Raw genomic sequence first — 15,511 nt, forward strand, 5'->3', positions numbered from 1 at the left:
GGAAGGAGGCGGCCTTGTCTACACAGGAAGCCGCAAAGACTTGCCTCTCCTTCTGGCCCACTGTGGACGTGCTGTGTGACTCAGGCCATGGGACTATCCATTTCTGAGTCTCAATTTCCTCTTTGGGGACATGAGATTGGCTTTTGCTCTCTTTGTCTAAAAGCAACAGATATCTACACTTGCACCCCAACTATCCAGGTTTTAAGAACATTTAAGAAGAGGTAAGGCTGGTTGGAAACAGAGGTGTCTCTGGAGTGCTAGACTAGGATGGACCACTTCCGTTTTAGCTTGATGGTGAAAACTGCCTCCCACTGCCGCCTCATTTGCTTCTCGAGAGCTGTGAGCCCAAGACCCACCCAGATGTGGGCTGAACCTTCAATCCATACATGGGACAAGTGTGAAATCACTGGCTGTCAGTGAGGAGCTCTCAGCACTGTGAAAGCAGTGACCACTAGCCACTATCAAATAACAAATACATACACACGGTGACAGAATGTGAGGCACAAAACTGGGTTGCTAGAGAGGCCTCCCTCTCTCAGGCAGGGGTCAGGAGGCTTTATTGAGACTCGCTGGATATTCCAGGGAGTTCTGAAATGTGAGCATGCCTCCAGCCAGTGAAATCAAGAGAAAAGTACGCTAAGTAGAGAACTCAGCAGTCTGGAGAGGTACAGGAACCTCAGTGAATAGGGGAGGAATGTGAGGTTCAGAGACAGGAGTGACTTGTCCACGGGTACACATCAAGTTGACAGGTGGAGGTTCCGCTGGGCCCCTCCGGAAGCCGGGGACTCTTCAATGCCACCAGCTAGGAGCAGGGTGGAGGCAGCCTGAGGTGAGGCTGGAGGTGGAGCGGAACCGAAGGTGGGAAAGGGGCGCAGAGGGCGGTCCTATGACGTAATTTCCTGGGTGTGTGCGCGTGTGCGTGTGCGTGTGTGTTTGTGTGTGTGTGTATATGTGTGTATAAAAGAGAGCATAGCGTTGCTGCTGCTACTGCTGCCGCCACCGCCGCCGCCGCCGCCGCCGCCGCTACCGCAGTGCTCCCGCTGGGGCAGAGCTCGAGTGGACAGATCATAGAGCCACTCCTACCATCCTCCTGCCGCAGTTCGTCCACACTTCCCGCACCACCCAGCTCGCCATGCGCTCCGCCGCGATCCTGGCGCTTCTGCTGTGCGCCGGGCAAGGTGAGCGGCTCTGGGCTCGGCAGTGGGGTCCCCTCTCCTACCCCAGGTCCCTTGCAAAGCCCTGGGATTCAGCACCACGGACAGCACCCAGGGCTCGCGGTAGCGTCTAGCTCCTCGACTCATGTGGCCTCCGGTCTCCCACCACACCCGGAGGGGCTGTGGAGCCCAACCTAACCCCGCGGGGCAGCTCCCTCTATCCCCCACCCTCCACGCGTCATCCACCGTGCTGGGCTCTGCGCCGACCAAGGTCACTGGGGGAGATAGGGGACTGCTGCTGGCTCCCCAAACCCTCTCCGGTCCTTCCACCCGCCAGTCTGCCCTTGATCTTTTCCCTCACCCCAGCTCTTTGCCACCACTTCTGGGGTTTCTTTCCTTGCCTGCCTCTGTTCCTGCCTACCCGAGACCCACTACATGGCTGGTCTTATTCGCATTGAACTTGATTTCAGCTCTGCACGTACCCTCCTCCCATGGGGAAGGGTTGAGGCTCTTCAGTGCAGCTTCTGAGGGCCACCCCCTGGGGCAGCATGGAAGGGAAGCAGGAATCAGTGCTGGCGACTTATTTGGGTTTGGGATGGGGATCAGTTTGAGGGAGAGCATTGGGAGAGTGAGTGCCCCTCCCTGCCCCATAGGGAAGGACTATGCTTCCCGGGATGCAGAGAAATAACCCCAGTTAGCAGTCTCTCTCACTCACTCACTCTGTTTCTGTCTCCCTCTTTCCAGTCTTTGCCCTCCCTGTGAACAGTCCTATGACAAAAGGGGACACTAAGGTAAGAAGGAATGTTGGGGTACCCTGGGAGAGGGAGATGCCCTGTGGGCACCTCCTGGCCAGACCTTGGGCAGCTGCAGGAGGGAGTCTGGCATAGAGCCAAAGCCAGCACTGCAGCAGCTGAGCTGGGGACAGCTTACACAAGAAGGACATCAAAGATCTCTTGCTTCCCCTGCTGTCCGGCTGCAGTGACTTCCCAAGGGGCCCCGTCTCTCCTGCTGGGACCTGGGACCAGGGGCACTGGTCTGAGCCAGGACCAAAGCTTCTCCTGTCCTAAGTGTCCACAGACCTGCCTGGCTCTGCCCTCCCCTCGCCACTCCTCTCTACCTCCCCCCTCTGCCTCCCCTCTACCTCCCCCCTCTGCCTCCTCTCTCTATCTCCTCCCTCTGCCTCCCCCCTCTGCCCAGGGCTTCCTCTGGCAGTGAGAAACAAGCCATACCAAATCCTTGGACTCTGTTCCCATCACAACCAGGGCTGTTCTCCCAGGATCTGGATGTCTCCATCGGAGCATCAGAGAGTTCTGTTCTCCGTGTTCTGAGGGCTGTCTTCTGTGAGGGGCCACAGTTAAAAACCAAAGGCACCAAATGCTCTCCATTCATTCATTCAGTTGTATTTTCTTGTTTATTTGTTGTCAACTGTACACGGGCCAGCATTTCACTTTTCAGCACTCATTCTAGCTGAGCAACCTTGGAAAATCCAACTTCTCGAAGTGTCGCTTTATCCTGATGAAGAAAGAGTAGGATTCATGGGTGAAGCCACAGGCACCTAGTAGACCCTCAGTGATTTTCCTAGAGCCTTCCTTTTTATCTCCCCATCATTCTTTTCTCTTTCCTTTCTTTATTGTTCATTTTTCTTTTCTTCTTTCTTCCTTTCTTCCTTCCTTCCTTTCTTTCTTTCTTTCTTTCTTTCTTTCTTTCTTTCTTTCTTTCTTTCTTTCTTTCTTTCTTTCCTTCCTTCCTTCCTTCCTTCCTTCTCTCTCTCTCTCTCTCTCTCTCTCTCTCTTTCTTTCTTTCTTTCTTTCTTTCTTTCTTTCTTTCTTTCTTTCTTTTTCGAGACAGGGTCTCTCTATGTAGCTCTGACTGTCCTGGCACTCATTATGCAGACCAGGCTGGCCTCAAACTGAGAGAGATCCACCTGCCTCTGTCTCCTGAGGGCTGGGATTAAAGATGTGCACCACAACGTCCAGTTTCCAAGCATTCTCGAGACCACTACTCAACTCCTGTCTCCTGGTGCTGCCCTCAAAGGCTGATGCTTGTCTGGTATTCTCTATGCAAAGTCTGGTGTTGGGGAGAAAGGGTACATGTTCCTAGGAGCTGCTTGCCAGATCTGCTCCCACCACCATAGCATGGTAGCAGGGATCAGAGGCATCAGCAGTTGGGATGACCTGCACGTTCCCTTGGAGATTGTTTTGACTATACACCCTGACAGTCTTTGCCAGCTTGTTATCCTGGAACCATGGGTTGGATGTCTCCACATCCCATAGACACAGCCTCCCACACCTTCGCTCCCTGCCAGTGTTGCCTGACTCATGTCTGGCACCTCCTGCTCCTCCACCCAGCTGCAGGCTGTCGAAACAGGTCTGATGTTGTGAGTCCCTCCCTGAGCGTGTGTGGCACTTCACATTGGATGGAGTGTTTTCCATTGGGTGTGCATCTCATCCTTGCTTTACACATGAGGAAGCCGAGGCCCAGAGAGACTAAGCCACTTGCTCAAGATCACACAGCTAGCACACCACCCATCGGTGGACACCGTCTTCAGAGGTCAGCTCTCTGCCAGGTGCCTCACTACCTGCTGCACCTCACCGGACCAGATAAAACATTCAGAGATACGTCTTGGTCTGGAGTGAGCATTGAGATGTCACTCGTTGGTATCCCACATCCAGCTGGGAGTTCTTCTCATGGTACAGTGTGGAGCTACACAGTGTGGCTGTAGAATGGGAGGTGGTCCTGTTTCTGGCAAGTTCGAGTCCAGGTGGGTTTGTGTTCTTCACTGGACAGCCTGGAGGACATCTTGGAGGAGCTGATCCTTTGGAATCTGCAGGACCCCAAGAGGTCCTTTTAGGTCTCAGAGGTGGCACCATCCTTAGAAAATTACTCAAAGGGTGAGAAGATGGTAGGCACATACTCCTACTCCCGCCCTTCCTCAGCAGTGGTCCCCTTGAGGCACCTATTGGTATGCCCATGTGATTGATTTGGCCCATAGTGTGTGTGTGTGTGTGTGTGTGTGTGTGTGTGTGTGTGTGTGTGTGTGTGTGTGTGTGTGTGCATTCTGTTTCTACAGCTCTATGAGGTCTCGTTTAGGCCCCAGGGCCTCTTGCAAACAACATAAATGCTCTTCTACCCTCCTGGGAAAGTTGCCCTGGCACCTCAGGGGCTGAGTTCCATGTTTGTACCAGCCACAGCCTGCCTTGCTGTTTCCTAGGTGATGAAGTGTGTCGTGGAGGTCATCTCTGATTCACTGTCCAAACCTAGCCCTGTGCCTGTCAGCCCTGAGTGTCTGGAGACCCTCCAAGGAGGTAGGAGCCGGAGGCTGGAGGAGGGACTGGGAGGCCAGGATGGCGGTGGGTGGTTCTTGACAGGACTAACCATCTCACCCAGAAGTCATTGCCCCAGTGTCCTGGTCTGTGCGGGAATCTGGGGAGCACACATGAAGAAGTGACAGCTCCTGGAACTGACCCTAAAGTGTGTCAACTCTCCGAGGGGACATATGGCAGTTAGTCAGAAGCCTGGGCAGAATGAAGGGGCTGGAACAGCAAGACTGGGCACCCTGTGGACCAGGGTTCTGGGTGCTTTGTTCCCAGGGTCTGGAGTCCCGCTGACATCGGTAGCCATTCTCTGGATCTGGGATGAATAAGAGGGTGTTACGTGGGCCTGAGAAGGACCACATCTTTTCAAGCTGATAGTCCAGTTTGTCTAGCCCATGAGAGCACTGGTGATGGACAGGTAGAAAATGAGGAAGGATGTCAGGAGGAACAGACGGGGCAGGCAGCGTGGAGGTAGGAAGTATATACACACTTACCTGAGCCTGAGGTCCGCAGCCCTTCCCCGGAGACTGGGCACAGAGCCAGCAGGTGACCTTTCTGCTGCAGTAGGGAGGTGATTACATCTTGGAAACGAGGAATTCCAGTGTTCTACCAAGATGCAGGCTTGCCACTGCCTCCTGGTGCTGAGTTTCCAGAATAAATGCTTGAGCTCAGCTGAAAATGTCCACGCCAATCTCTCCCGGGGCTGTCCTCTGGAAGCCATTGGTACCTGTGATTTCTCCCTTCAGATGAGAGGGTCCTCTCCATTCTTCGACACCAGAATTTGCTGAAGGAACTCCAAGACCTGGCTCTCCAAGGTATTTCAGCACCGCACATAATTCTGGGGGAAAAGGTAGCAAGAGAGCAGGAGAGACCCCGGGTGGAAGCTGAGCATACTCAGGTGCTCAGTTTCAGAGCAGAAAGGTGGGGTCCTTCATGCCACTTGACTCTATTGTCCAGACTGTTAAAGAGATCAAGGCCCAGAGAGGCTGAGCGATTTCCCCAAGGTCACACAGTGAGTAGACCTTGTTAAGAGCAGAGACAATTCTGCTGACACTCCTCGGCCTCTTCTGGAGGCCAGGAGGATTCTTCTCTGCAGACCACACAGAGAGAGAAGGCTCTGGCTTCCTTGTGGCTCTTTGCTCCATGCTTGCCCCTAAACACAGAGCAGACTTACAGGGTGTCTTGGGCTGAGAGGTGACTTTTCCCAGGCCCTTTTCAGACAGGGGTTTGAGGCCCAGGGCTCACAGCATTGAGGGTGTGCAAGCTGGCCAGCGGGCCACAATGGGAGCTCTGGTCATATCACCCCCACCCAGTGCCTTCTCCTTTGAGGGAGGGTGAAGCACTGCCCTGGAGACCTGGAGGGCCCGGGTTCCGGCTCTGCTGCTTCCCCGGCTGCCTCCTGAGGAAAGTAGCCATGCTTGTGAGGTAGGACCTCAGTGCCATGTGCAGGAATCTGTCACCTTTGCTCAACTCAAACCAGGACCACCCTGAGGCCTTTGGGGCAGTGTGAACTGTGTGTGAAGATGGGGAGAGATTTGGGTAAAAAGCGAGCAAAAATTAACCCTAGGGCTGGCGGTGGTGGTGCACACCTTTAATCCCAGCACTCAGGAGGCAGAGGCAGGCGGATCTCTGTGAGTTTGAAGCCAGCCTGGTCCAGGATAGTCAGGATTACACAGAGAAACCCTGTCTCAAAAAACAAACAACAAAAAATTAACCCTCGCAAACCTCCTTCCCTGAGGTAGCTTGGTCTTTTTCTCTCACTTGCTGGTCTGTCTTGGTAGTAAACACCAACCTCCTTGTTTTATTTTTTTGAGACAGGATCTCATGTAGCCCAGGCTGGCTTGAAACTTACTGTGTAACTGAGGCTGCCCTTGAACTTCAGATCCTCCAGTCCTCCCCTGCCAGAGTGCTGGAATTCAGGTGTGGGCTACTACACTGTTTTATGTGATGCTGCAGATAGAACCCAGGGCTTCATGATGCTAAGCAAAGACTCCACCAACCGAACAGCCCCAGCCCCAGAATCCATGCCTAGCATACAGAGGACGGAGGCTGGCGCTGGAGTAGTTATAATTGATGTTGTCCTTCCCGTCCTCGTCTTTTGTTTTGAAACAGGCTCTCATTGAGTAACTCACACTGCCCTTGACCCTGTCCTGCCTCAGCCTTTGGAGGGCTGGGCTTGCAAGCATGTGCCACCACACCCACCATACCAGGCCCATGCTCAAGGCACTGTGGTCCTACCCCTGAAGCATGGCCGCTTCCCTCAGGAGGTAGCTAGGGTGGGAGGAGGGCCAGAGTTCCAGGTCTCCAGGATAGTGCTTTTCAAAAAACATTAGATATTTTAAGGATAATTTTAAAATTAAATATTGGATGGATATTCCACTTAAATAACCATTTCAGTAGAGACTATTAGAGAGGAATGTGCCTTACTCTACACCCTTACACATATGTATCCAATAATACAGAGCATCTGTGCACATCGGTTGTTTTCCATTATGAGGGCACCGGGTATGTCTTCAGCCATCATGGTCATCATCACTGTTCCCTCTTGGGTTTTGTATCCCTTGCACAGGGACCTCTGCCTTAACATCTACCATGAGTCTGTTTATAGATGAGCATCTGAACCTTGGGGAGCCTACATTGCCCAAGGTCACAGAGCCATGGGCGTGGCCAGGGGAGGCCTGGAGCCCACTGTAGCTGGGTTGGGCAAACTTCCTAGCCTGCGTTGACCCCACAGCTACAGAGCTGTGTCCTGATGCAGACACAGCTCCAGGATTCTCAGGGTGGCAGCGGTAGCAGCCGCAGGGTTATGTAGGCAGAGGGACTCTGGGCCATGGGATAGGTACAGCCCGGGGCTCAATGGTAAGCGTAGCATCCACCTTCTCCGGGGTCCAAACTTGGGGCTCCAGAGAAGTGGGATTTCTTGAATAAAGAGCACCCAGGAGGAGTCCGGGGCTGCTGTAGGGCCATGGGTCCTGAGGGTTTCTCAGTTTTCCTGCTGCCTTGGGGAACCTTCTGTTCCATTTGGGCCCTTAGTGCTCTCCAAGGTACAAGAAGAGCTTTCTCTCCTCTCCCATTGGGACCACCGAGTCAGAGGGGTGGTGTGGCCTGATGGGCTCCAGCTGAGAGCCTGTACCCTCAGCCTCTCTCTAAGAATACAAGCTGTTCACAGTGGTGAGGTAGGCCTACAGTGTCATGGACAGATGTGTCAGGGCTTGACCACATGGGACCTTCCCTTGTCCCCTCCCACCAGGTGCCAAGGAGCGGGCCCAGCAGCAGCCGAAGCAGCAGGCAGAGCATCAGAAGCCACAGCAGCAACACAGCAGCTTCGAGGATGAGCTCTCAGAAGTGTTTGAGAATCAGAGCCCTGAGGCCAAGCACGGAGCAGGTGGGTGTGGCCAGCTAGGAGAGGAAGGGCCTGCAAGGGGAACACTGGTCCCCAGGGGGCGCTGCTTCTTCAGAGCAGGAAGGCGGCTACCATTCCCTTCCCTTTATATGTGGGAAACGGAGGTCCAGAAGATTAACTCCCTTGCACAGGGTTCCTACCATAACTTAGAATTTGGACCTGGTGCTGTCTTATCTAAAGCCTTTGAATTGTTCCCACACCAGTCCCCTGCTCCAGAGGCAGCAGGAGCCCTGGGCCAACCTCATGGCTCCTGTCACACAGCCCTGTCTCCTGCTTCTGTCTTTCTGGAACTAGGTACCACCTTAGTTGAAGGTGTTAAAAAAGGGTCCAGAGGAACAGGTTCTAAATACAAAATGACCTGGGTCATTGGCCCTGAAGCTAAAGAGGTCATCCTCGGGCAGGTCACCCAGCTCCCCATCCTATATGTGGGACAAACTGCAGAACTGGGATTTTTATGTCCAAAGTGGACAGAAAGGCCAGTTCCCAGCAGATGGTCCGTGGTCATCCTCTGGGCCAAATGGACATATACAAGTATGTTGGGCACCCCCACATCAGCTGCATTGTTACCCTGGTGGCAGCTTGCCATGCTCCACAGACTCCCACATACCGCTCCCATGGGAACGAGTATCTTGATCACTGTGGTGCTGTGAGAAGGGAATAGTGTGTGTGTGTGTGTGTGTGTGTGTGTGTGTGTGTGTGTGTGTGTGTGTACAGGAGTCTGAACAATGACAGGTATCTTGGCTTTCTGAGCATTGTCTTCAGTTCTGTGGTCCGGGCACCCTGAAGCCCTGGTAGACAATAGCATGTCCCTGGTGGTGCTCTGTTCAGCAGCCGAACAGAAACAGGAGGGATTTTTTTTACTCTTGAAGCCTGTCTGCAAGAAGACATCTTTTAGGGCTGGAGAGATGGCTCAGCGGTTAAGAGCACTGGCTGCTCTTCTGGAGGACCCAGGTTCAATTCCCAGCACCCACAAGGCAGCTCACAGCTGTCTGTAACTCCAGTTCCAGGGCATCTGACACTCTTACACCAAGGCACATAAAATAAGATTAATGGTCTGCCCCAGATCACATTGCAGTCTAGCCGCTGTCCTAGGTTACAGTTCAGGGTTCTGTCTTCTGGGGTCATTTCAAATTATGTTAATTTTATTTGGGGTTCCATTTTTGCTTTCAAAATTACATCCTGTTTTGTGAAGCAGAATTAAAGGTGCCCAATTCAAATGGTCTCATATCAAGCTCCGAAATGAAATGTGAAATATGAAAAGGGTGACCCCAATCCTTCTTCTAGAGTGGGCTTCCTGGAAGCCAAGATATACAATGACAGACTTGAAGTTGGCCTCAGGAGTCCCTGAGGGCAGCTGGGTCCTCAGCTTGACTCTGTCCTTCTGTGTTCACAGACACGGTAGCAGAAGCTCCCTCTAAGGAAGCTGTGGAGAAGAGAGAGGATTCTGACGAGGTGCAACAGGGTGGCTCTGAGGGGACCACCGAGGGACCCAGGCCTCAGGCCTTTCCAGAGCCTGGGCAGAAGTCCTCTATGATGGGGAACAGTCAGGCCCCTGGGGAGGATGCAGCCACCAACACCCAGCCTCCAGCCAGCCTCCCCAACCAGGAGCATATGGACCCACAGGCCACAGGGGACAGCGAGAGAGGCCTGAGTGCCCAGCAGCAAGCCGGGAAAACCAAGCAAGAGGAGGAAAAGGAGGAGGAAGAGGAGGTTAGAGAGAAGGCTGGGCCTGAAGAGGTCCCCACTGAAGCATCCAGCTCCCAACCCGAATACGAGGAGATCCAGAAAGATGAGGGTATGTATGGCGACAGGACCTCAAGTCATGTGTCTGAGAGAGGGAGAGCCTTATGCCACCTCCATAACAACCCTGAAAGATGGGTGTCATCCCCACCGTCCAGGGGAACAACAGGCTCCGAGAGAGGTCATGTAATGTGCCAAGGACTACACAGCCAAGTGGTAATCAAAGCTGCGATGCCAGTTTGTCTGTCTCCCAAACCAAGCAACAATCACCCTTCTGTACCGGGGAGGGATGAGGGGCTTTGGGGAGATGCTTGGAGAATGCAGAGAAGACAGGGTGAGGTTCAGTGAGTCTGCCAACTCACTTCTTGGAGTTTGGGCAGGGTCTAGCAAAGCACAGTATGAAGATTGCTCTGTGCTCTGGGTGCAGCTGCTCTGGAGGGGCTGGCTGGACCCTGAATGGTGAGCTTGGCCTTAGAGGTGACTGCACAGAGAATCTCGGGGCGTGGCAGCCCTTCCTCACTTACTTCCCGTTCTTACCACCACCTGCTCCAGGTCAGTCGGAGTCTCAGGCAGTGGATGGAGGCGGAAAGACCGGGGCTTCTGAAGCTCAGTTACCCAAGGGGAAGGGGGAACCGGAGCACTCTCAGCAGGAGGAAGATGGGGAAGATGTGATGGCAGGGCCCCCCCAAGGTCTCTTCCCAGGCGGGAAGAGCCAGGAGCTGGAGCATAAGCAGGAGGAAGAAGAAGAGGAGCGTCTGTCCAGAGACTGGGAGGGCAAGCGATGGAGCAGGATGGACCAGCTGGCCAAGGAGCTGACAGCAGAGAAGCGGCTGGAGGGGGAGGATGACCCTGACCGCTCCATGAAGCTCCCTTTCCGGGCCCGGGCCTATGGCTTCAGGGACCTCGGGCCTCAGCTACGGCGGGGCTGGAGACCATCTTCCAGAGAAGATAGCGTGGAGGCCCGCGGCGACTTTGAAGAAAAGAAGGAGGAGGAAGGCAGCGCCAACCGCAGAACAGAGGTTGGTATAGCCAAGGGTAGCTGTGCCCAGCAGCCCCTCCCCCACTGAGGGGACATGGTTTCCCTTAGCTGGAGCCTGAAGGGGTACTCAGATGGGCTTGGGATAGGGGACACTGGCTTACAGCAGGTGTTTAATAGAGCTACCGGGCCATTGCCTCTGCTGGTGTGTGAGCAGGACTTGGGGGTGATGGGGGTGAGGCATGGTGCTTTGGATGGAGAGCTTGACAAGACTGGCTTGGGGCCTCTCAGGGCACCCGTAGCCCTGGGAACTGGGAAGGGATGCCAAGGGACAGTCTGGTTGGGGGCAATGCCCTCCCAGTTCCCAGGCAACGCAGTTGTACCTACTCCTGGGTTCGAACTCACATATAGCCCACAATGGCATGGCAGGGCAGAGCTGGCTGAACCTCGGTAAGTAGACAGGGAGGCATGGAGGCACCGGCAGACTTGGTTCCACCTGGTCCTGGCTGTGTGATCTTGGGCAGGTCATTGTGCCTCTCTGAGTCTCATTAGTTTCCCCACTTTTGAAATGGGGTTATGGAGTCTCTCTAGTTCACCTTATTATAACCAGCAGCATGACCTCCAACCCCCCGATCTACACAAGGCCACTTGGGCAGCTGCAAGGGAGATATGGGAGCTGGGCTTCTCAGCAGGCGGGATGCCTCCTGAGCTGGAGGGGGCCTTGGTGGGACCTGGCTAAGCCAGTGCTCTGGAGGGAGTTGGGATTCTATGGGAAGCATGCTCTACCCACAGCCCCTGACCTCAAGGCTCTTCCCACCCACACCGAGGCCTTCTTTAGGTCCTGCCCATCTTCCGACCTGGAGCAAGGTCCCATTGACATCTGAGAGCATGGGCTCCTCTTAGGAGTGGGCACTGGCAGGGAGATCTGTTCTTGGAGGTGGGGGAAGGGTGAAATGAACTGCACTGTGCTCCTCACCCCCCCAGCTCTGGTCCCAGAACAAGATGGGCAGTTCTAAGAACCCCTTTACCCACCTATAAGAGCTTCTCACTCACGAACAAAGGGATCCTGCAGTGAAGGAGCAGGGACCCCAGGTGTTATAGACAGGGTGAGGTGGGGGGTAGTCTTGTTAGAAACTTCAGCAACACAGAACTCATACTCCATGGGCTGCTCTAAGATAGAAGGATCTAGAGTCCCTATTTCCAGGGCAGCCACTGTCAGTATCCTTCGGACATTGCCTCGGCAGGGCAGTAAAATTGAGACTTAGTGGCTCAGAGGGCCTCCTGCTTCCCTGCCCATCCTGACCAGAGCATGGAATAGTCTAGGGTCAGGACCAAATGTCAGAACCCAGCCCCAGGCAGGTCCATAGTGATGTTGCCCTAACCATTGGTCCACCAGGTTCAGAGGCTGTAGGAGACAGATCAAGCCCCGGGAACCAACACTGGTATCCAGACTGAGGCAGAGTCCTAAAAGGAACCATATACCCATAGGGATTAAATGGGGGTTGGATAAGAGGCCACGGGGGCCTTGGGCATAATGGTCCCCAGAGCATCCCAGCATTGCTGGGTGACATCATTTTGCCTGTGATGTGGACACATCCCCTGGGGCTCTGATGCAAAGCCACTTGTCTGAGACTAGCTGCCAACAAACAGCAGGGCCAGTCTGGCTGAACTGTGCCATTGGCGATTCCAACACGGGCCAGCCCCAAGTGACCCTGTCTGTTCCCTCCTAGGACCAGGAGCTAGAGAGCCTGTCAGACATCGAGGCGGAGCTGGAGAAGGTGGCTCACCAGCTGCAGGCATTGCGGCGGGGCTGAGGCACTGGCTGGTGGCTGAGGCACTGGCTGGTGGGGCCAGCCATGGCTTCAAGGCACCCTGTGACCCTGGTCCCACGGCTTGAATGCTGCTCCTAGTAGGGAGGCTGCCTCTAGCCCACCAGAGCCCAGGTTGTCCTCTTGCCCCTCACTCCCTCTAGTTCTCAGCCCCTGGCCTGGACACTTCTGCGGGACAGCCCTGACTGTCCACACAGATTCCTTCTCTGAACACAGGCAGCTTTCTAGACGTTTCTCTTCCACCTTATCCACGGGGCACAATGGCAATAACTTCTGACCTTTGGGTGAAAGCCAAGAACTCCCGACTATAAGATATTCCAGATAAAATTTATTGAAGGAAGAATAAACCTGCTTTGGGCTCTTTCCTTTTGATTTTTTTTCTTTCCTGTTCCACTCAGAGTTGGATAGGACTGGGTTGTTTCTATGCTGGGCTGGGTGTGTGTTTGGGGGAGCTCCTTTCTGGGCCATTTACTGGGCAAGCGACTTTGTATCACTGAGCTTCGGTTTCATCTGTGCCCAGAACAGGGTGTGGGGATGCCCACTGCCACAGGGGGTCCACCACCCGTGCCAGCTTATCTCCCAGCCATCCCTGAGCTGGACACAGTTTCTGCTGAGACCGTCCTTCTGGACTGTTCCCTAGTTACCCTGGCACTGGGTGGAGGTTGACAGGCCCCAGGATAATACCGTCCACCGGCCATAGGCACCAGATCAATGCTGGACTCCCCACCTCATGTGCCCATGACCACAGGCATGGGACCGTGGGGTGTCTGAGGTATGGGGCAGAAAAGAGTTTACTAGAAAATAACAGGTCTTAGGCCCAGCTTTGAGGACAGGGAAGTGGAGGCAGGGAAGAAGAAATGGGACATTGAAGTCACAGGTAGAGCTGGCATACCAAACTTTTAAGCATGGGAATTTCGTAAGTTATGCCATCAGGCCAGGCTGGGATGTGGTGCTAGACTCATGGGTGCTGGCTACTAGGGTCAATCATTCAGTCACTCACCAAATATTTGTATGTGGCCTAGTATGCCTGCACACAAAACCTGGGATGAAACCCTGGCTTTGGAAACCCATTGTCTCACTGGGTAAGTTAGATCCTCCTACAGCCAACATGGACTCTGATTGTTGGGCTTGTTCAAGGCTCTGCTGGCTTCAACTTCAGACAAGAACTCCGCCTGTGGACCTCAACTAAAAGCCATCTATCTGGTGAGGGACTTCCAGTGGTGATGATGAACATGTGGGGACTGGGCTTGGCCTTAGCAGTCTGCCTGGTGAGGTTCTCCTGTTAGAGGAAGCAAGAGCATGTGCCTTGTGCCCGAGGGGCAGGGACATCACTGCTACCCCAGACAGAGCCAACTCCAGAGTTCCGGCTGGTATTTGAGAGCTGGGTCCCAACAGTCCAAACCCTGCCTCAGCCCACCCATTCACTACCTAGAGTGCTTGGCCAGCCTTTCTGGCCCTCCCAGAGCCTCAGTTTCCCAATATGGAATATTTGTTTCTACTGGATTGTGGTAAGGTCTGACTGTGTCAGACTGCAGATGAAAAACTCCTTCAGCAGTGGAAGACTTGGGAGGACAGAGGTGGAAAAAGGTCTTAGGCTGAAATTCTCAAGTGGGGCCTAGCTTCTCACTGCTACTGCAGCCTGCACCCGAGTTTGAGGCACACCCTGCATGAGGCCACTGCTGAGACATGGTTTTCTTCAGGGTTAGACACCTCCTAACCGTCATTCCACAAATTCCCACTAGGCTACCAGAGACCCAAAACATCCACCACCAGGACTAAGGGGGCAACAGAACCCAGGGACACCTTGTCACCAGAGGACCCCATCCCAAAGATGAGCCACCTGCAGTCACACCACAAGAAGCAAAGACAGAGCCGGGCAGGACCCAATGGGCCGAGTGTGGCTTTGTAGACAGTACAGGTCCAAGTGCATTTGGTGTACAGATGTCTACAAGACACACAGCGGGGGTGGGGGAGGGAGCAAGCAGGAGCCATCACAAAGCTCAGGAGGCAGAGGCAGGCACAGGCGGATCTCTGTGAGTTCGAGGCCAGCCTGGGCTACCAAGTGAGTTCCAGGAAAGGCGCAAAGCTACACAGAGAAACCCTGTCTCGAAAAAACAAACAAACAAACAAAAAAAAACCCAAACAAACAAAACAAAACAAAAACAAAGCTCAGGCGTGGACACTACTTAGCTCCTCGGGTAGCACAGCTCTGTATAAACCCTGGGTTAGCTCTCTATGCAGGGAGCCTCAGGGAAATATCACCTCTTACGTCCTGCAGGGGCCCCTCCAAGATGCCAAGCCCCATAAGACCCAGGAATCAAAGAAAAGTCAACCATTTCTGAACAAGACTGAAGTTGGGGAGGTACCTCCCAGTCACACGCAAAAGCGAAGAGGACCCAAGCGGGAGGGACCATGCTGCTGTGGCGGTCGGCCCTTCTCTGCAGAGCGTTGGAAAGGGCCATTCCCCAGAGTCCGCTGCCGCTGGCCTGGCAGAAAAGGGGTTGGGGCATAGGCTTTCACCATGAGGGGAGGGTCTGTGGAGAAGCCTTGGGGCCATCATCTGAGTTATACTTGGCTGGGCAGGGCAGATGAGTCTGGGGGCAGCAGCACTCACCGTAGGCCTATCCAAACTGGGGGCTCCTGGACCCCAGAAGTTCCCACTGAGGGCCATGGCTCCTGTTCACCCACGCTGGAGGAGGCAGGCTCTTTTAGACCAGCTTGAGGGCTCTGGCGTGACAGGGGCCGTAGCCACAGCAAGTTGGGGTGAGGAATGCTGTTGGGATCCCACTGGTTAAGTGACTGATTTATAGGGAATATTAAAAGGCAAGCAACCCCTCCCAGGACATCAGCAAGGCCATCCAGTGGCTTTATAGTCAGCAACCAGTGTGAGTGCTCTAGAGTAGACAGGGGCCAGCCTTCAGGTCAGAATTGCAATGTCCTTTGTCTCTGTAGGTCTGTTCAACAGACACTATTTGCCCCAGCCATTAAAACCTCAACTTCTTGCTGTGGCCTTAAAAAATATGTATGTGTGAGGGAGCAACTGTAAATGCTGAGTCCAAAAGAGGGCTGGGGTGTCTGCTTCCATTACTCTCTGC

The 15,511-nt window shown here is 54.0% G+C and overlaps 1 protein-coding gene across 1 annotated transcript; it reads left to right on the top strand.

Annotated features, from left to right (window-relative positions):
- Window positions 1-773: 773 nt before the first annotated feature.
- On the top strand, window positions 774-12,779 carry Chga (chromogranin A). The gene is made up of 8 exons (XM_016009200.3): window positions 774-1,178; window positions 1,899-1,945; window positions 4,366-4,459; window positions 5,215-5,283; window positions 7,719-7,853; window positions 9,265-9,666; window positions 10,164-10,630; window positions 12,318-12,779. The coding sequence occupies exons 1-8, from the start codon at window positions 1,133-1,135 to the stop codon at window positions 12,399-12,401; spliced, it is 1,344 nt and encodes a 447-aa protein (XP_015864686.1). The 5' UTR covers window positions 774-1,132; the 3' UTR covers window positions 12,402-12,779.
- Window positions 12,780-15,511: the final 2,732 nt, after the last annotated feature.

The sequence above is a fragment of the Peromyscus maniculatus genome, chromosome 14, assembly GCF_049852395.1.
Source record: "Peromyscus maniculatus bairdii isolate BWxNUB_F1_BW_parent chromosome 14, HU_Pman_BW_mat_3.1, whole genome shotgun sequence".
Classification (NCBI taxonomy): domain Eukaryota; kingdom Metazoa; phylum Chordata; class Mammalia; order Rodentia; family Cricetidae; genus Peromyscus; species Peromyscus maniculatus.